Consider the following 20,816-nt stretch of genomic DNA (forward strand, 5'->3'; position numbering starts at 1 on the left):
TTTATTTTAATTCACTGATTTATAGTGCTTTTCGCTGCTTTTACAAAAGCAAAGCTACACAAGTAGCTTGAGCTCCCTCGAATTTCTAACCTCCTCTGTGAAGCTTACTTGTTTGGTAATCCGACAATTAACACACAGTTCATGCTACACCATGAAAACATTAACAGGTTAGTTTAGTCCGTCTGTGGACCCAAGAGGGAAGTTTTAGGTTCAGAAAAAGTTGTTTTGTGTGTTTCTTATGTTCTGAATTTCAGAATTGCAGCAGTCTGTTTATCAAACAGTCGTAGGGTGCTGGCTTTGGGCCAGAAGGCGATCTCAATGCTTTACAAGCATTCATTTGTGATACTGAGCCTGTGACAAGCCCGTGACACAGCTGCTATTGTTATACCCATTTCACTGATGAAGAAATCCAGGCTTACAGAACGTCATTGTTCAAGTCCCCTCAGCTGAGAGGTAGAGATGAGCTTTCAGCCAAGACAACCTCAATAACAACCGAGGCCAAGCTCTCACAGGTAAACTGAGGTGCTGCTGTTGTTATTGATGTTTTTTTCAGCCTTTTATTTGAAAGCAATTCCGACTTTACAGGAAAGTTCTAAGAGTGAGGAGAGCACCTCTGACTGAGATTCACTTGCTAGGAAGATGTTTAAAGTCCTTTTTCTAAAACACTCATATGCCTATGTTGCAGCCCTTTAGCCTAGCATACTTCGGGGCGTGTTTGCTGGGAATGGGAACATTCTCTTCCAGAACCGGCGTGTTGATCAGCTTTGGTAAATTTAGCGTTGATTAGGTACTTCGATTTAAAGTGCTGTCGAGGAGTTCCCGTTGTGGCTCAGCAGAGACGAATCCGACTAGTATCCATGGCTTTGCTCAGTGGGTTAAGGATCTGGGGTTGCTGAGAGCTGTGGTGTAGGTCGAAGACTCAGCTCAGATCCCGCGTTGCTGTGGCTGTGGTGGAGGCCGGCAGCTGTAGCTCTGAGTGGACCCCTAGCCTGGGAAACTCCATGTGCTGCAGGTGTGGCCCTTAAAAAAAAAAAAAAAAAAAGTGCTGTCGCTGTTTCAGTGTTGACAATAATTAACCCAACAATAATGTCCTTGACTCTTTCCTCCAGGATGGGGTCCAGGCTAGTGCCAGGTGTTCCATCTAACTCCTGGGTCTCTCTTGCCCCCTCAATCTGAAAACATCTCATAGGCTTTCTTTGTCTTGTACAACGTTAACATGTTTGCAGAATAGGTGTCCCCCACCTTTAAAAACTAGGGAAAGCGTCTCCGTCTTGTGCTTGTCTGCTGTGTCGTCTTAGGGGAGGGAACCCTGTGTTACCTGGGCGATGCTGTGACCTCGCAGATCTCCCTCCTGGAGGCACCAGAGCCACCTGCCCCTCCCTGGTGGAGTTGATTGTGATCCCCCAATTCCACCAAGGGGTCGTCTGATTTCTCCACCATACAATTACTACTTTTTTTTTGAGGGCTGCACCTGCAGCATATGGAAGTTTCCAGGCTAGGGGTTGAATCAGAGTTACAGCTACCGGCCTACACCACAGCCACGGCAACGTGGGATCTGAGCTGAGTCTTCAACCTACACCACAGCTCATGGCAACCCCGGATCTTTAACCCACTGAGCAAATCCATGGATGGTAGTCAGATTCGACAGCCACAGCAAGTCGGGATCCGAGCCCTGCCTGGGACCTACACCACAGCTCATAGCAATGCCAGATCCTTAACCCACTGAGTGAGGCCAGGGATTGAACCCGTGTCCTCATGGACACTACTAGTCAGGTTCCTTACCGCTGAGCCACAACAGGAACTCCTGGGAACATAAGCATCCGGGCTCTTATGGGCTCAAAATATTTCACACAAACATATGTGATATTGAAAGACAGTGGGTAAAAAGAGAGGACGGGGAATAATTTAAGTAGAAAGAACTGGATGAAAGGTTAGAACCAAGATATTCCAGCCATAGATTACTAAGCAGAGACTGACGTTGTGTATTACATTTGTCTTTGACTTTCTTGGTAGTAAAGACAAAAAGGAAAAACATCAGTTACAAAAATCTCATTTCCATGAGAAAAAGCGTGTCAGCTACTCAGGAGAAACAAAACAGTCTCCAGCACTTAAGTATGAATACGTCTGCCTATGTTCACTTACTGGGAATAAAGCATTTCTCCATTGAGCCCTTTGTCAATGTTCTCTGTAATTGATTTTCACTTGGAGGCGCCACGGTTGGAAGGTCTGTTACCGCTGTGATGTGTTCAAGATCTGAGGGGCAGGATGGGGAAGTAGCATAAATGCCGGGGCATTTGGAGAGCGTGCGGGGCAATGCAACGTCACATCCAAAGCCAAGGGCTCTCAATGCAGGGACGGAGGGTTTGGTCTGGTTACCCCACTTTGCAAGGGAGTGCCCTGGGCCTGGGCCCACGGGGAGCTACGAAATGCCACCTCCAATCTCAGGAACTTGCAGCAGAGAAGTCACAGATGTCCAATAGCAACAAAGTAAATGATGGAGGAGTTCCCGCTGTGGCTCAGTGGACATGAACTGGGCTAGTATCCATGAGGGATGCAGGGTTCGATCCCTGGCCCTGCTCAGTGGGTTAAGGATCCCGCGTTGCTTTGGCTGTGGGGTAGACCAGCAGCTGCAGCTCTGTTTCTACACCTAGCCTGGGAACTTCCATATGCCCCAGGCGTGGCCCTAAAAAGCAAAAAAAAAAAAAAAAAAAAAAAAAAAGAGAGAGAGAGAGAGAGAGATGGGGAATTACTTAAATAATGTGCCATATATCGTGTAATAATAACTTATGGATGCTTGAAATCCTACTCTTTGGAGAGATAGCAGCTTTTGTTACCTTTAAGGATCCTGCCAAGTCACTTGGTTTCAAAGGGCTCCTCCCTTGTGGGATTGTGGAGGGGGAGGTATATGGAGAATGAGTTCATTCACATGGTCAGTTAGCCAGTCAACAAACATGAATTGAGCTCCTTGTTTGAGTCAGGCCATGAGAAGGTGAACTCCAGATGCCCTAAGATCCAAAATGTACAATAGAATAGGGAGATGTGCAGGCTAAGAAATCATAGCACTGCTACGTGTTTGTAGAGCATCTAAGAATGGTTTTAAAAGTTTACATTCACAACTTTCAGCAGGGTCTGCCCAGTATCCCTTTTCACGGGCAGGTTGGTGGCAGAAGTGGTCAGGAAAACCAAATTGTCCTCCTAGGCCTTTTGTTTACCCACCATGACCACAAGGGGGCGCTGTGTGTGGCTCCCCGAGGGGTCCTGGGCAAACGCTGCTTTAGATCCACAGAGCGCTGGACACTTAGATGAGAGACGTTGAAACCATCCTGGGTGGCACCCAGGTGGAGACCTCGTTCCCCGGAGGGAGCAGGTGCTGGCCATTTGCCCAGGCAGGGAAATAAAGGGCTCTTGGGGGCCCCTTCCCCCTTCCAACAAGGGCAGCTGCCCGGGGCCCTCAAGAGTCCCCTCGTCTTTGGTAGCTTTTCTCGGGAAAGCTTTCCTCTGCAGAGCAGGCCCCCACAGGCCCTCTCCTTAATGACCCTTGCACTCCTTTTGTCTTCGTGCTTACGGAGTTTCCTTGTGCAAACAGGACAGGGGTACACCCATTATTCAAATAAACCTCCTTTTGTCAAATCTGAGGCCTTTTCTAGTGCTGACTGGATGTCTAGACACATAGGTAGAAACCAAGGCCCAAGGGCAAGGCCAGCCTTTACGTTGTCCATTTACATGTTCACATTCTCCTAAAAATACACCTGTACCATCCTTTGTCTCGGTCCTTTGATGTTCGGGATTCAGGAATAGGGAGCTTCTTACCAGCGTTTAAACTATCCCATTTACAACCTCTCTCCTTAGGGAATTCAACTTCTTTACCAGGGATTCAGGTCACGAAGGGCCCAGGCAGTTCTGAAAGCCCCCGTCACGCTCCCTGGGTCCTAGAGGAGACTCATAAATGGCTTTTGGATGACACAGCAGGGGGAGGGCTAGAGGGGGTCTGGTCCGCCGGTACCCTAACTGCCGGGCCAGCCGGAGAAAATTAGGGGTATGTTTTCATTGAGCATCATTTCTTGCTGACTCTTGTCTCCCTGGAAAATTGTCTGTGCGGAGACAGAAGAAGGTGCCCTTTCTGTTAACTCAGTTTTCTTAATTATAGTTGTTGGGCGATGGCTGGAATCATGTGATGAGAGGTACGGCTTCCTCCTCCCCACCCCGGCGCCCGCCCCGCTGCAGAGCAATTTGTTTTCAAGGGCCCTGAGAGTAAACTCGGAGATAAAAGTCAGGGCGTTCCATCTTTTTCAGCTGCCCCCTTTTAGAGGTTTCTTCCCTGCATGTGGGTCTCTGCTCATTAAAACCCTTTCAAGGTCGTTTTTCTTTTCTTTCTTTTATCAGCCCCTAAAGAAGCCTGTGCCGACTTGTTCAGGCCCGGGACGTCGTAAGGCGGGCTTAGCATAGCTTTCTCCTTGTACCGTGTGGGGTTTCTTGGCCAGCATCACCCCCTCACGCTTGTTCCTTACGCAGCTCTGTGTTCAGCACCTGGTGGGGACGGTGTAGTCGGTAAACAGCAGACACAGCCTGGTTCCGTGGAGTTGCCGAGAGCCTTGGGGCCTTCCCAGAGCTCAGAGTGGACCCACCTCCATCCAGATGCCCACAGAAGCCCGCGGCCCAGCTCCGTCTCCATCAGACTCCATGTCTACGTCTCCTGCAAACCTGCCATCTGTCCACCCCTTTTTCTACTCCCACTTTTTGATCCAGGCCACCTTTGCCCTCTCTCCTAGAACTGACAAAAGAGCTTCCCAATGGAGCTGCTGGGATCAACAAGCCTGCGTCCTCCCCACTTTCAGAACAAAGTATGCATTTCTCTGAATCATTATTGCCACCTTTGCAAGAAGCCTCCCTAGGTGTTAAGCAGCTTGTAATCTGTCTATGACCAGCCTCCTCTTCCCGTCCATATGTATTTTATTTCTTTTTCACTGTTTTGGTTCCCAATTGAAAAGTTTTTTGTTGTTGGTTTTTTTTTAATGGCAGCACCCACAGCATGTGGAAGTTCCCAGGCCAGGGATTGAACCTGCAACACAGCACTGACCTGAGCCACAGCTATGGCCACACCTGGTCCTTAACCTGCTGCACCACCAGGGAACTTACAAGTTCTTTTATTTAAAAACTTCTCATGTAAGATTGACCTTCCCAAAGCATTTTTTTTCCTTTTTTTTTTTTGTTTTTTTTAGGGCCGCACCATCGGCATACGGAAGTGTCCAGGCTAGAGGTCTAATTGGAGCTACAGCTGCCTGCCCATGCCACAGCCACAGCAACGCCAGATCTGAGCCACATCTTTGACCTACACCACAGCTCATGGCTCATGGCAACACGGGATCCTTAACCCACTGAGTGAGGCCAGGGATTGAACCCATGTCCTCATGGATACTAGTCATATTCCTTACCATGGAGCCGCAATGGGAACTCCCCAAAGCATTTCTATCCCCTTCCCGCAAAAAAAATCCTAGTCCAAAGAAGTTGATTATTTGGGCAAAGTTCATCCAAATGAATCATTGGTTTGTTTTCTCTGTTTTTATTCTAGGACATTCCGATGATGAGAAAAGGATCGAGGAAACAAAGTATGCTTGTGCATTTCTGTAGGTGCCTTGTGTAGATTCACGCGTATTAGTGCTGGAGGTCAAGACAAATGCCACCCCTTTGCCTGCTGGTTGGGAAGAACTGTCCCACGGAAAGGTCTTGACAAGTATGGGTGAGACCCACACCGACTCTGAGCGTCTCACTGCGGGGCCTCGTCCTTTTGAGGGGGAGCCACACAAAGATGAACTGTCCCAAGTGTTGAGAGAAATCGGATCTCGCGGGCAAAGAAGTTTGGGGAAACCGTAGCTGTCTCTCCAGGAGAGCCACGTGCTCTGCGGTATTTTCCAAAACGACAAGACGGTAACACGGAATTTATTTCTCAAAATATCTCGAGAACCTAGAATATCAAATAGCCCTAAATACTGCGTTAGAAGTTACGTCTCTTGAGGTCGGTCAGTATTTGTTCTCTTGACCCTTTTCTGATTCCCGTGTGTCCCATGTCTTTCTCCCCTTCCCCATCGCTGTTCTTCTCCCCTCCCCTCCCCGCCTCTGGCTGCCCCCCCCCCATTCCTTTTTGCTGTCTCCCCACCCCCCTCCCTCCTCTCTCCATTCTCATCCTTTCAGAGTCTTTCTCACTGTGGTCCCCCTCCTCCAGCGCTCTCTCCTCTCTTGTTTGAAAGGATGTGGTGCCCAATGCAAAGCCCCAGTCCCCACGGTGGACTCCCAGCCGGCCCCTCCTACTCCCCACCGCACCTGCTGCCGGCTCCCTCCCCAGTGCCAGCCTCAGCCAGGCTCCCAGCTCCCTCTGCCCTCCATCCGTTTGTCTGCCAGTCCAGTTAGCCCTCCCTTTGCCATCAGGCTTTTTAGCCCCGCCTCCTGGCATGGGCCTGTGTTTGCCCATCCTGGATCACTTTGATTTTCTCCCTTTCTTTACTCCTGAAGTCTTTGCCTGAAGCATTCAGTTGGGCATCTGTCACCTGCCTTGAATTGTTTAAAAGGCGTATTTACTTTTGGTCTCAAATGAAGAAAAGCAGGGAGCGGGGCTCCCTCGAATCTTTTTTCCCTTTGGTGCACAGTGCGCTGCTGAGCAGACACTGCTGTGAGGCTGGGTGGCTCCGGGGCTGGCACAGCTGCTGCCCTGTGGATGGACAAGGCGGATCTGCTCCGTTCTGCCAGGCAGGAAATGTTCGACGAATAAATGAATCCTTGTTTTTCACGTCCCCTGGTGAACGGCCACATTTCCTTTGTCAAAATCCCTCCAACACTGGGAGGAATGCAGATGTGGTTTATGGGAAAGCATCTGAAGCCCAGACAGACTTCTGCTGACCAGGGGAGGACGAAAGCACGTTTGTCTTCCTGGTGGGTCATGAACTGGCCCAGGGTGGACTCTTTAGAAAGTGAACTCTCTGATCTGACCTTTGTCTCTGCGCCCTCCAGGGTTTCTGTGAATTGATGGATGATGATATTGATTTGAAAACAATGGAACATTCGAGTTAGCTGGGAAGTACTTTTACCGCTTTTAAAAGCCAGCTTTATTGACGTCTGACTCACAATAAAATGCACCCACTTTAAGTGTAACCACTGATCTGCTTTCTTCATCAGAGTTTGCATTTTCCAGACTTCTGTATAAATGGAACACGCCATATGGACTCTTTTTCGTCTAGCTTCTTTTATGCACCATAATGATTTTGAAGTCCACTCATGTTGTTTTTTATTTCACTCTTTTTGTTCCTTTTTGTTTCCGTGTGGTATCTCATTGTGTGGATTTGCAACAGTGGTTATTCATTCACAGAGACAGAGGTTTGGGTTGTTTCTGGCTTTTGACTGTTACAAACAGAGCTGCTATAAACATTCTTATACAAGCCTTCGCAGACATATGCTTTTCTTTCTCTTGGGTAAATACCTAGGAGATGAATTCCTAGGTCATATGGTATGCATAAATTTAATTTTTTAAAAAAACTGCTAATCTATTTTTCCAAGTGTCTGTACCATTTTGCATTCTTCCTAGCTGTGTATGAGAACTCTGTTTGCACCCCTTTCTCATCAACAGTTGGTACAGCTTATCTTTTTAATTTTAATGATTCTATTTGGTGGTTTATATTTCATTTACTTATTGTCTGTTCATGTCTTCTTTTGCGAGGTTTCTGTTCAAAATTTTTGCCCAGTTAAAAACTTTAGATGTTTGTCTCCTTATTCTGAAACAAGTGCTTGACTGATGTATGTGAGACCAGTATTTTCTCCTGCTTTGTGGCTTGCCCTTTTGTTTCCTTTGTGGTATTCCTAGAAGATAAAAGTTTTAAATTTTGACAAAGTCCGATTTATCAAATTTTTTATCATGGGCTTTTTCTGTTCTATTTAAGGAAACTTTGTTTACCTAAGAACAAAAAGATTTTTCTTGCATGTTTTCTTCCAGAGGTATTAAGAATTTCAAGTGCCATATTTAGGTCTATGATCCACTTGACTTAATTTTTGTAGGGTGTAAGGTAAAAGATTCATGTTTTTCCCACGGAGACATCCAGTTGTTCCAGCACCATATTTTCAAGAGACCTTCCATTCCCCAAAAAGGGCTTTGACACGTCCCTTGAAAATGTTGCGAGAGATAGGAAAAGGGTATATTCAAGGTATTACTCAAGTACTTTATAAGTCTCAGGATCCCTGAGTGAAAGAGCAGACCAAACAGTAAAAATGATTTGTTGTTATGAACCTCTTGTTTTCATCATATACGGTTTTCTTGTAAATACTTCTTGATGTCCATTTCAGAATGAATTGAGCAATTCCCTTTGATTCTAAAACCACACGACAAGTGACATCCCTACGATGATGGCAGAAATCACCCTACCCTTCACGTAAAGGCACAGGCATTCTGGTGAAGAGGAGCTCTGTTCCAGATATTTGCGTTTGGTAATGTTCACAAATTCCAGGATTCTCTTCTAACGCAAACACACTGAAGTGGTGCAAAATGAAAAAATAAATGGCTCTCAATTTTACTCAAAAATCCAGATGTATAGTATTGATAAACAGCCATACTTCAACTCTCTCTATTAGGAGTGGCAAAATACGCTACCATTTAATTCAGTGACAAAGAAAGAAACACAGAAAAAGAAAACCCAATGCCTATAAAAACAGACATCTAAAAATTTAATGATTTAAAAATAGTCTCTACATACAATATAGGAAAGAGAGTAATACATATCGAACATTTTGGTTTTGAAAATGTGAAATGTCACCACTTAGCTTAGAATAAGTCCGTCATTTCCCAAGAAATACACATTATACAATGAAATTTACAAGGACATTTTCAACCACTTCCTTGATTTTCAGCAAACCCCCTTCCTCTGGCTGCACACACTTGTCCTATAACGACTTCTTTGGGCAGAGCAGGATTGAGAGCTGCAACAGTGGTTGTTTTGAAAAGCACCTTCTATGATAAGTATCACCGATTTTTTTTTTTTTAAATCTCACTTAGATCACACATCCCTCTCTCCTAAATCCCTTCCTGTGCCAATGATTTGGCTATTTAAAACAGGGAAGCTTAATTAAGTCAAGGCATATATTGCAAACCAAAACATTTTCAAATTGGCTGGACCAGGACCATTAAATAGAAACAGGACTGATAAACCACTGATGATCCTCTTCCTGACTTAGGGATATGCGAATATATCATTTGTCCCATGATGAATCCGGTGGCTTGTGGGGTGTTTGCGTGCTGCCAACCCCCAGCACGTACGCAAGGACGCAAGGACAGACGGCGGAATGGATGCTGTGACGAGCTTGGAGACAGGGTCATTGGCCAGACAGCTGTAAAGCCTGGATGGGTTCCATACAGCTGTTCTGAGTGTCGAGTCTGCACATGCACATTTTATGGAGGGTAGAGGATCAAGCACTGGTTCCCTTAGAGCAGGATGTGGCCTGGTGGCTCTGACGTTCAGGTGGCCAGCTTCCCTCGGCTGATGGGGGTAGTAGCACCTAAGGGAATGTCACGAGTCAGAAAGGTGTCCACCGACAACTGGCAGATGGGAGCATCCTTCTTTTTGTGGACGTGTCTTTGTGAATTCCTGCTGCAAATCATGATTTTTACAAATCTAAAAACATCTTCTGGAAAATCTGGCCCAATCACTCCCGAAGGCCGATGAGCAAAAAGCCCCGGGGAAACACGTGCTCTCCTTTTACTGGGACAGCATCCTGTCCGTGCTGACACCTCCCAGCCCTAACTGCGGACGTGGCCTCTAAATACATGCGTCACTCCTTCAGCACTGAACACATCAGAGTTTGGATTAGCATATACTCACTGCAACGTCCCCTCTCAGAGGGCTTTTTCAGCCAGACATGAGGCATCTTGCCATAATGTGCCCAAGACGGCCAAATTAGGAAGGGGTTTCAAAAACAGAAACAAGGCATCCCATGCCACCTTACTGGAAAGTGAACACCTGCAGATATGTGTCCCAGACCGGGGAGTGACAGGCTCAGAATAATCACGAGTACATGTAGCAATTACAATCAGCTGGTATGTTTCATAGAAAAAGAAAAAAAAAAAAAAAGCAGCATTGGGAGGTGCCTCCCAAGGTGCGTCTTACTTCTGGTTTTTAATGGAATGTATGAGACAAACGGACACGAAGACACAGTCCTACCCACGCACGCAGACGAGATTCTGTACACTCTCCAACTCAGATGCTCAGGTGTGTGCATAAGCAAAGAAAAGAAAGTCTCCCCGGGAGCTCCCTGAATTTCTGAATATTGGCTAACCCACAGAATGTTAACAAAAGTTCATTTTCGTATCAAATATCTACAAAAATAGAGACGCTTTACCAAAACCAGAGCCCGCGTCCAGGTGTCCGCGGCGGCCCGCTGCCCCCCGGGCCGTCTCAGAACGTGGCCATCTCCAGCAGCGAGCGCTTGAAGAGCTGCGCGTGGCGGGACAGGTCGGTCACGTGGTGGACCATCTCCTGCAGCGCCGGGGTGCTGGGGTAGTGCAGCGCGGCCGTCTTGGTGGCCAACACGATCGTCTTGAGCTGCTCGCAGAGCTGGTTGCTGGAGTTCATGACTTTGTTGCGGATGTCCTGGGCGGCCACCTGCCGCGTCAGCGTGTCCCCGATGAACACCAGTTTGTGCGCGCTGAGGATAACGAACTTGCTGTGCGCCACGAAGATGCGCGGCGGCTGCGCGGAGCTGACGCAGCTGAAGAGCGCGTCGATGGCGTTGAGCAGCGAGATGTAGTGGGTCTCGCACTGGTCGTAGTAGAAGCACAGCAGCTGCCTGTCCTGGGCGCCCGCGCCGCTGCTGGCGGTGGGGAGGCTCTGGGAGGGCTTCCACTTGGACATGTCGTTCTCCACGGGCTTGGTGATTTCTTGTTCCAGCAGCTGGAACTGACTCAGCTGCAGGGAGGAAAAGAGCAGACGGCCTTCAGGCTGCGGCAGGGGGCTGGCATGGACACGCAGCAGGGCTCCCCGTTAAAAGGCAGGGATTTGCATCCCTAGGCAGAGGCAGGGGCCTATTCGATGCTAAGCCGGGTCTAGCTGCCCTGCATTCCTAACCTGTGAAAAGTAGCCGTGGAGGGAGGTCCCATGGCCAGCAGCAGACACGAATCCCACTAGTAGCCATGAGGATGCGGGTTCGATCCCTGGCCTCGCTCAGTGGGTTAAAGATCCAGCGTTGCCGTGAGCTGTGGTGTAGGTCGCAGACATGGCTCAGATCTGGCGTGGCTGTGACTGTGGCCTAGGCTGGCAGCTCTAGCTCCAATTCGACTGGTAGCCTGGGAACCTCCATATGCTGCAGGTGTGGCCCTCAAAATAAATAATAAAAATAAATAAATAAGTAAATAAAAGGCAGAGGTAAGAAAGATGATCCCTAAGGAATCTGTGGGTTCTGACGTCTGTGGTTGGATGGTTGATCTCTCCTGCCCTCAGCCTGGAAGGCAGCCCAGGGTTTAAGCCCAGCTATTTTACCTACACCTTTACGATGGTTAAAAGAGTTAATAGTTGCCAAGTGCTTAGAGCAGTGTCGGGTGTGATGCAGGCTCTATGAAAAGCTTTATCAAGCACTGAGTGGGGGCAGGGGAAAGCAAATGCGGGGATCTCTTTGTCAGGTCACTCGCTGACGGGTGACTCCTTCTGGAGGAAAGTCTTGACTTTGTCCCTGCAAGACACTTGGACAAAGGACCGATCCTGTCTCCTACTCTTTCTGTCCAGATTTATACATGTTATTATCCAGCAGTACAGGGAAGACATGCATATAAATATATGTACACTATGGAAAAGAATATCTCTAAGGGAATCTGAATGCTGACTGTATCGTAACACTTAGCACCCTCCACCCCGAGCTGTCAAAAGGGAAAAAAACCTCACTGAGTCAGGCTCTCTGAGTATTAGCATTCGTCCTTCTCTCTGCACTGCCCCCAGCTGGTGTGTTATTTAAATTGCAACGATAATAATTTCCAGCTATGGCACCACGTCTCTGGAGAGACTCTTCTTTTACAGGTAAGGACTAGTTAGTGACCGGAGTTTAGAACTCAGTCAGTCTTCTGCTGACGTAGGGCTGAGTCTGAGCAGCGTTAACAGCATCTCCCCCAAGAAATGCACAGCAAGCTTTTCTTTTCTGTCGACTCTGTTTTCTTAGGAATTACTGTGATTTCAACAAGTTCCCTAAAGCCCTGCAGTCTTACTTGGCCACATGCCAAGGCAAACGTAAACACACACAGGGTGATGCTTCAAGATATTTAGCTTATGCTTTTCCAAATATGTTCATAAATATACCATCTCTTTAGATGGAGGGGAGACAGACTTTCTCATTTTATAGAGAATTAATGGAAGTTCAAGGAAGTTAAGTGACTTGCCTAAGGCCACATGGTTGGTTGGTCAGAAAGCAAAGGTTAGAGCTCTGGTTTCCTGAGCTCAGTGGCCATTTCATTTCTCTACATGCCATTTCATCTTATCTTAAAAGGCTTATACAACTGAAGGAACATTGTAAATTAACTTAAAAAAAAAAAAAAGACATTGGGGAGTTCCCTGGTGGTGCAGTGGGTTAAGGATCTGGCATTGCCACTGTGGCTTGAGCTCGATCCCTAGCCTGGGAATTTCCGCATGCCACAGGCTCAGCCAAAACATAAATTTTAAAATTTTTATTTTTATTTATTTATTTTTTGTTTTTCCAGGGCCACACCCATGCCATATGGAGGTTCCCAGGCTAGGGGTCTAATCGGAGCTGTAGCCGCCAGCCTACGCCAGAGCTACAGCAACACGTCAGACCCAAGCTGCATCTGCGACTTATACCACAGCTCACGGCAACACCGGATCCTTAAACATTTTTTTAAAAAAGAAGAAAAAAAGGCTGATAAGTCCTCAATCCATTTCTCTTTATTTTTATGCCCCTATTCTAGCAATACCCATCATTATCTGCCCCACTCATGCCTAACTTTTGAATGAAATTGCCCTGCCTGAAGCCCTTAATAAATAGTCTTGGATATATTTTGAAAACATTGGATCCTGCCTTCCTGCCCTTAGAGTGTACCAAGAACAGCCAAGCCAGAGGCTTGTTTTGTAGGGGAGAGACACATAGGTAGGTAGATAGATAGACAGATAGATAGATGGATAGATAGATAGAGAGAGCGATAGATAGATAGATAGATATAGATATGGCCAGACTCTCTTTTTTAGGAATTTGATGACCCACAAAAGGAGATGACTATCAGATAAGGAAGCTGAGATAAAAACCTATCTATACAAAAGGCATCGAGCGGCCATTTGTAAAATTACAGGAGACAAATGAGGAGGTAAGCAGAGGAAACTGCCAGAAAATAGAGCAAAGAGAGGAGCAAAGGAAGTGTAAGAAGGAGAGGGATTGACAGCCCTAGTTCTTTCAGACGTGGCTATATCTTCATTTTTTGTTCTTGAATTCCCCTATTACGGCTTTCCTATAAACCTGTTTGCTAGGGCAACCTTGAGTGGGTCTGGCTCCTTGAGACCAACCGCTTTAACCCAAATAGTCCGAATATGTTCAATGTACAGACTTAGCCTGGAAAAACCGCTACCTGAACATAGTCCAGGTACACCCAGCTGCGTTACCAAGGCCGCAAACCTTTTGTTCTCAGACCCTGTTATATGCCTTGGAGTTTACTTATGCCACCGCATACAGGAAAGACCAAAATCACGATCTTTTGAAGGCATACCTTCCTTCCTAAGCGGGAAATCTTTTCCATACCCAGTAGTCTGGGTCCCGACTGAACGTACCTGGTGGTGTTCCAGCTGCATCTTGTTCTGCTTGATGATGTTTTCCTTTTCCAAGAGCTCTTTCTGTTGCCTCTCAAACTCCTCCTTACCCTATGGTTTTTCAACATAAAGAAAACATTACATCATCACCATGACTCACTTCTGCTAACAATTTCATTGACAAACACATAAATGCTCTTCCATTTCCACGGCCCTGGCCATTCCCCACATGCCCGATTAGGCCCTGTGCACCCCAGACAGGGAGGACGAGCTTCTCGGCCAGACTTCAGAGTCACCGTGTAGAGGACGACTGAAAACTAAATCCATTTCCATGAGGGGCGCCATGCTCTCTGCTCTACTTTACATGTTTGGAGGGCTACCCCAATCCCCTTCAGACCTCCAGCAGCAGAACTGTTTCTCAGGGTTCTTTTCTCAGAGAGCCTCTGCAAATCCATAAACCTCTCAAGGTAGGTCTGAATGTGGTCCATGTCGCCTTCCCAGTGTCTTCAGCCCATCTGCAGCTCCACAGCAAATTAGGATGCCCCCCATGCAGAGCTGGACAACCAGCCAGGCAGAGAGTTAAGGCCTCCGTCTACTCTCTCCCACATTTTCTCTTAGCTTGAGGTGTGGCTCTGCTCTCCTCGCCCCAGCTGAACCCAAAAGAACTATAGTTTGTTCTATAATTCTCAGGATAACTCGTGGCTGTCAGTCATATTAAAAGAATGGCAGGAAAGTTCCTGTTGTGTCTCATCAGTAACTAGCCTGACTACTATCCATGAGGACACAGGTTTGATCTCTGGCCCTGCTCAGTTAAGGGTTAAGGATCCGGCATTGCCATGAGCTTCAGGGGCAGCTCAGATCCCAAGTTGCTGTGGCTGTGGGGTAGGCCGGCAGCTGCAGCTCTAATTCAACCCCTGGCCTGGGAGCTTCCATATGCTGCAGGTGCGGCCCTTAAAAAAAAAAAAAAAAAAAAAAGCCGAATAAGATGGTAAGCCAAATTCTAAATAATGGATCTTCATAGAGTGTGTGAATCCCCCAGAGTGAAAGGGCAAGCTGTCAGGATCCCAGGTCAACCTGGTGAAATGTCCACTTGTTAGAAGACTGACTGGGACGGCCCAATTTCCCATACGCAGGTTAAGTTCTAGGTCAACTGGGAAATGACCAGTGGTCTTCAAGGTAACTCTAGTGCAGAGGTTTTCAAAATATATATATATTTTTTTACCAGTGAAAGACCCCTATCCCCACGCTTTTTTCCCCAAATTAAATATGCAAAACCATATCATGAACTACAAATAGAAGTGGAGCTGGTATGATTATTCAAGGGCCCACTGTCCTACTCAGGGAATCTTCTCCTGCTTGCCTGAGGCGTATCAATCAGGTCTAATCCAACCCTGCGCTTCATTCATTCGGCACATGAGGAAATTGGGGGGGGGCTACGTAAGCTGGTGACACAGTCGGTGTCACGTGTAAGTCTAGAGGATGCAGGACTCTCTGGCCAGTATTTCTCCTAATGTCTGATGTTGCCTGCCGTCTGTGAACCTCCGTTGTGTTTCTGAACCACTAATCGTGGTCTCTCTCGGGCAGTCTAGCCCACCAGCCTTAGAGGCCTTAGTCCCAACCCATGCACGTGAATACTGCTGCTTTCTGAGTCTGGTTCCTTTACCTGGAGGTGGACGTAGTCATAGTCATCCATCCAGCTCCTCTCCGAGCCATCACTGCTGCTACAGTCAGGGGGCTGGTCCTTGCCCAGGCTCGGGGGCAATGGCTTGTTGAGACCGGGAGTCTTATGGTCCCCGGGATGCAGCAGGTGCATCTGGGAGCCCGTGTGAGGGTACTCGGTGTTCTCGGGCCCAGTTTTCCCCTGGGAGCTGCCAGGGCCGGGTATGAAGAGCGCTTCTGCGTTGGTGTTGATGGTTGTGGTGAGCTGCTTGGCATCATCCGGCACCGTCTTGGCCACCATCACAAACCGGTCCAGGTCATCACACTTGTTTTGGGGCTTGTTGATGGCCAGTATGTTCAGGGACCAGCTGCACTCATTTAAGTCATGGCTGGTCTGGCTCAGAATCTGGTGGGAGTCCTCCACCCTCTGGAGCTCCCGCTTCATCTTGTGGTGGAGGCTGAGTTCGGGGAGGCAGGCGGCATTGGCCACCGTGCCCTTGGCGAAGTGGAGGTAGTCCCTCAGGAACAGCTCCACCTTGTCCACGGCCGTGCGCAGCTCGTTGATGTGCCGCTCCATGTACCCGTAGCACCGCCACTCAGTGGTGACCAGCGCCATCAGGCTGGAGACGCCCGTCTCCAGGGTCTGCTGGAGCCGGTGCAGCCTCTCGATGGCCGTGTCTGGGTCCAGGAAGAGCCTTTTGTCCTGGGATGGGGAGGCCGACAGGGAGGACTCCTTGGAGGTGGTGGAGGACGTGGACATGTTGCTCCTGGTGCTGCCCGTGCTGGAGAAAGACAGGCGGTTCATGCCGTCCACCACGTCCTGGGAGCCCTTGGCGTCGGGCGGGTTGTGCAGCGGGACGTCGTACACCCCGTCCCTCTCCTCGAGCTGCGCCTTCTCGCGGCTTTCTGCGGGCGGCTGGAGGAACTGCGCCCCCCGGGGGACGTCGTAGGCGTCGCTCTGGGCGCCCAGGGGCGGCGCCGGCTGCGGGGCGGGGGCGGGCAGGGCGAGGCTCGGGTGTCTTCGCGGCAGGTCGGCCGCTCCCGGGGCCTCGCAGGTGAGCTTCCGGGGAAGGTCCTTGGCCCCGGGCTTGCTGCTGGCTGGGGGGACGTCATAGACGCCCTCGGGCCTGACGTCCGGCCTTCCGGCGTGTCTCAGGGGAGGGGGGAAGTCGTACTCCTTCTCCCTAAGCCCGGCCTCATCTCTGCAGGCAGCTGGAGGCCCGGCGTGGACCTGAAAAGCAAGCGGCAGGCGAGGCTGTTACTTGTGAGGTTGGCCCGGAACGCGCCTGCGGAGACGGCACTGATTGCTTGATTGATATATTATTTAGAAATTATGTATTTCTTTATAAATTATAAATTATTTATTTATTCCTTCCCTGAACTCTCTCTCTTTTTGCCTTTTCTAGGGCCGCACCCGCGGCATATGGAGGTTCCCAGGCTAGGGGTTGAATCACAGCTGTAGTTGCCCGGCCGACACCAGAGCCACGGCAATCTGCAGGATCCGAGTCGCGTCTGCAACCTACACCACAGCTCGCGGCAACGCCGCATCCTTAACCCACTGAGCGAGGCCAGGGATCGAACCCGCAACCTCATGGTTGCTAGTCGGATTCGTTAACTCCTGAGCCACGATGGGAACTCCCGGAAACGGCATTTAAATGAGGGCCGGGTTCTCCGCCGTCCTGTGCCAGCCCCTCCCGGCTCACTGTAGAGCCTCTGTCCTGCTCTTGCTCCCCCACCCTTTGGCCAGTCCATCCTCCCCCGGCCTCCGTGCTGCCGGCCGGCTGGGGGCCCTCCTGTCGGAGTTGCCCTCCAGGGCCCCAGTCCCGTTTCTGAGCACCTCCCAGGTGTCCTTCCGGGGCTGACTCAGGCTGGGAGGCAGATGCTGCACGAACACCCCGGGGCCTCAGGGTCATGAGACCCGAGGTCGCTCCCCGGCTCTGCCAGCCGTGATGCTGAATAAGATGCTTACACGTTCGGAGACACACTTCCCTCATCTGTAAACCAACTGTACTTCCTGTGCAGGCAAACCGCGGAACGAGTCAGGTGCACTAAGCCGGAGATAGACGGCCAGAGTAAGCGTCACAGCGTCTCTAATAGGGGCTAGAGCAGCTGCTGCCCAGCGGAATTATTTTATCTTCTTACTTGCTCTTCCTATGGACCGCCTCATTTTTAGTGGGGTCCCCTAAATACGGAATTCCTGGAATTATCTTTACTGCTTTTTCTTCCTCCCTCCCTCCCTTCCTTCCCTGAACTCTCACAAAGAGGAGCCTTTCTTCTTTGGTTTTGCTTTATTACAGTGTGCACGCTAGGGGAGCATGCACACAGACAGACACACACACAGACACAGACAGATACAGACACACACAGACAGATACACAGACACAGACAGATACAGACACACACAGACACACAGACAGACACACACAGACACACAGACAGACACACAGACACACACACCCCCCCTTGCTGCTCACTTACCCCTTTGGTAGGAGGGATGTCATACACCCCTTGGGGCTTAATCTCTCCCACTGGAACTGAAAACACAGGGCCCTTCGCTGATGACGGAGGGAAGTCATAGACCTGAAGAGAAAGGCTGCAGTTACCCGGCATGGCAGTGATCTTACAGTTGTTGGTTTTCATGCCGCTCAGCTTTTAACGATGGGTTTCTTTAGCAGGTTATATATTCCCTTGCTCTTTGGCTGAATTCTATGCAATAAAGGCAATTCTATGCCTTTTTTTTTTTCCTTTCGAAATGTCATATTCTTTGACTTAGATTGAATATAAAAATGATCTTGGGTGAAGCATCTACCCCGTCTGCACTTTAACTCGTAGTGGAAACTTTACACACCCTGACAAAGCGAGAAGCCACAAAAGCCTTGTGAGATCAAAGCCTCGGATTTCCTGATAAAGCAAATCCAGAAAACCTCAAGGACATAGGCTAAGACAGCCCTGGGGAGAGACAGCCTCAAGAAAGCGCCGCATGAAATATGCCTATTCCGTGAACATCTCTTTCCTCGGAAGCCCTGAAGGAAAGCTCTCCCCCCTCGGCCGCCCAGTGCCTGTCTCCCCTGGTGGCCGCGTTCCTGGTACGCACCCCTTGCGGGGAATGGGAAGGCGGGATGTCGTAGACGTCCTTCTGCTGTCTGGATGGGTACTCGTACACATAGCCGTGGCCTGTCCTCACTGGCATGATCACCTGCGGGCAGGAAGACACGGGGTGAAATTCCAAGCCAGGTCCTGGCGCATCTCCTAGCCTCCTGATCAGACACGCCTTCCTCATCTCCTCCCCCCGCCAAAAAAAAAAAAAAAAAAAAAAGAGAAAGAAAGGAGAAAACCAAAGAAAGAGGGAAAAGACAAAAGGAAGGACAGCAGGAGACACTGGGCCCGTATACTTTGATTTATTTTAAAAAATTTTTTTAAATTGTTTTTTGGGGCTACGCCCACAGCAGGGGGAAGTCCCCGGGGCCCAGGGATCGAACCTGTGCCACAGCAGAGACAACATCTGGATCCTTAACTGCTAGGCCACCAGGGAACTCCAGACCAGCAACATTTTATTTTGTTTTATTTATTTATTTTGTCTTTTTTAGGGCCGCACTGGTGGCATATGGAGGTTCCCAGGCTAGGGATCAAATCAAAGCTGTAGCTGCTGGCCTACGCCACAGCCACAGCAACACAGGATCCCAGCCGCATCTGTGACCTACACCGCAGCTCACAGGCAATGCCAGGTCCTTAACCCACTGAGTGAGGCCAGGGATCGAACCTGTGTCCTCATGGATACTAGTCAGATTCATTTCCACGGAGCAGGAACTCCCAGACCAGTAAAACTTTAAATCCCTCTCCAGTCCCAACAAAGAACTAGTCTCTGAAATATCTCCCTCCGCCTCCCTCTTAGTAATGAAATCACCTGAAAGTTAGTCACATAAAGCTCAATTCCCAAAAGGTACCTGAAGGTAGAATCATTTTTAAACTATGAAAGGTCCCCTTTGGGGCATCAAAAGCACAGCCTAATGAAAACATTTTTTTTTTCAAGGCTCTGAAATTATTTGCAAAGTGAATAATGCAAATAGAGTTCAGCCACTTAAAATTCCTCTCATACCTTCCCCAGGAAGCCTCTTCATCTGGTATTATTATGATTATAACTAAAATTCCATAGGCCACTAGGGTACTTTCAGGAAGCTCATGCTCAAGGTGCTGCCCATCTACGCCGCCAGGAGCTGTCATTCATACGAGTGAAGCAAATGAAATACTGAGACCGGGAGCCGACCAGGAAGAGAGCTCAGGTCTAATCATTTTCCCATTTGCACCAGGGAAGCAAACATCCAGACGGTACCTATGTGCGAGTGATGTCAGAAGCCAAATACACTCATCACAGCTCCAGCATCTGGAACCAGTGTCAGTGAAACAAATCGCACCTGACAGCCTCGTACTTTCATATCCGCACACCTCACTGCGTCCTGAGCACGGGTAGAGAAATTCCCGGAACTTAACCTCCGTTGGAGATATAGTTAATCTTCCAAGAGCTTCTAAATGACCAAGGCCTTGTTTCTGCCTAAGACCCTAAAGCGCCCACCGCAGTACTGCCCGTGACATTTGGGAGAACAGACGCTGCGAATTACGCAGGGTCGGGAGTTCCCTAAGAAACCATCATCCCTGACCCTTTCTGTAATGTGAACACTCCGGCGTCAGGCGGCCTACAAAACTGGGTGAAAAATGCTCATATCCTTCTTACCCCGAAATGGGTGGAACTCAGCCAAACGCACCAATGCCCTTCTCCCCAGGGGCTTCAAATGCCCTGGTTCAATTTGCTTTAAATCCCCGTGCTCTTTTTACCTTGCAATGAAGGTAAAAGAGATTAGTAGGCATCCCATCAAATCTCTCCACTGCCTCGGGTCTAAAACAGGAATCTCTTGCTTTAAGGTTTGTTGGCACAGAACACAGAGACCCATTTTACTGTGTGGCCGCTGTACGTCAGAGCAAATCTTCCTTTTAAAGCCGGATGCTCTTTGCTCAAGAGAGATACGCCGTGTTCCTCATGCCCTTATATCATTTTTTTTTTTTCCACTTGCTATTGTCCAGGAGAGAAATGAAGCATTTTCTCTCCATCTATCTCATCGGCTCCTCTATTTATAGCTCTCTATTTTGGCTGTTTCATAGAACCTGCTCACAACGCTGCTTTTGTCCTGTCTACAAGTTTCTAAGAGTGGAGTCTATCTGAGGTTGCCAAGTTAGTAATGATGCCAAGGCCGCTTGTGCTGAAGGCTGGTCGAGCGGTTTCAACTTTAGTTTAAAGAAGGGAGGGGGGCTGGGAGATAGATGGGGTGGTGTTGGTACTGGAAAGAGCCCCTGGCCACATGGAAGCACAAGGCCAGCCCCTCAGGAAGGTGGGTCAGC

General features: G+C 48.8%; 1 protein-coding gene and 1 long non-coding RNA gene across 11 annotated transcripts in view; one reads left to right on the forward strand and one right to left on the reverse strand.

Moving 5' to 3' along the window:
* LOC146401174 (uncharacterized) overlaps window positions 1–20,816 on the forward strand; it is a 1,049,691-nt gene that overhangs the window by 3,869 nt on the left and 1,025,006 nt on the right. The window lies entirely within an intron of this gene.
* Window positions 5,129–20,816, reverse strand: part of NEDD9 (neural precursor cell expressed, developmentally down-regulated 9) — a 290,141-nt gene continuing 274,453 nt past the window's right edge. For 6 of the 10 annotated variants that reach the window (XM_084967367.1, XM_021100184.2, XM_084967368.1 and 3 more), the window contains 5 exons: window positions 18,520–18,621; window positions 17,904–18,005; window positions 15,430–16,656; window positions 13,788–13,877; window positions 8,677–10,937 (listed from right to left, as the gene is read on the reverse strand). In XM_084967367.1, the coding sequence (XP_084823493.1) occupies window positions 10,428–10,937; window positions 13,788–13,877; window positions 15,430–16,656; window positions 17,904–18,005; window positions 18,520–18,621 (2,031 nt within the window). In that variant the 3' untranslated portion in view covers window positions 8,677–10,427. Of the gene's footprint in view, window positions 5,312–8,676; window positions 11,249–12,806; window positions 13,878–15,290; window positions 16,657–17,903; window positions 18,006–18,519; window positions 18,622–20,816 lie in introns of those variants that run through there. The other 4 variants (XR_014809587.1, XR_014809586.1, XM_084967369.1 and 1 more) reach the window with 4 other exon arrangements.

The sequence above is a fragment of the Sus scrofa genome, chromosome 7 (genome assembly GCF_054392235.1).
Source record: "Sus scrofa isolate SSC_HxYL_T2T_F1_AM1 chromosome 7, Sscrofa_HxYL_maternal_Yorkshire_Landrace_v2.0, whole genome shotgun sequence".
Lineage (NCBI taxonomy): Eukaryota > Metazoa > Chordata > Mammalia > Artiodactyla > Suidae > Sus > Sus scrofa.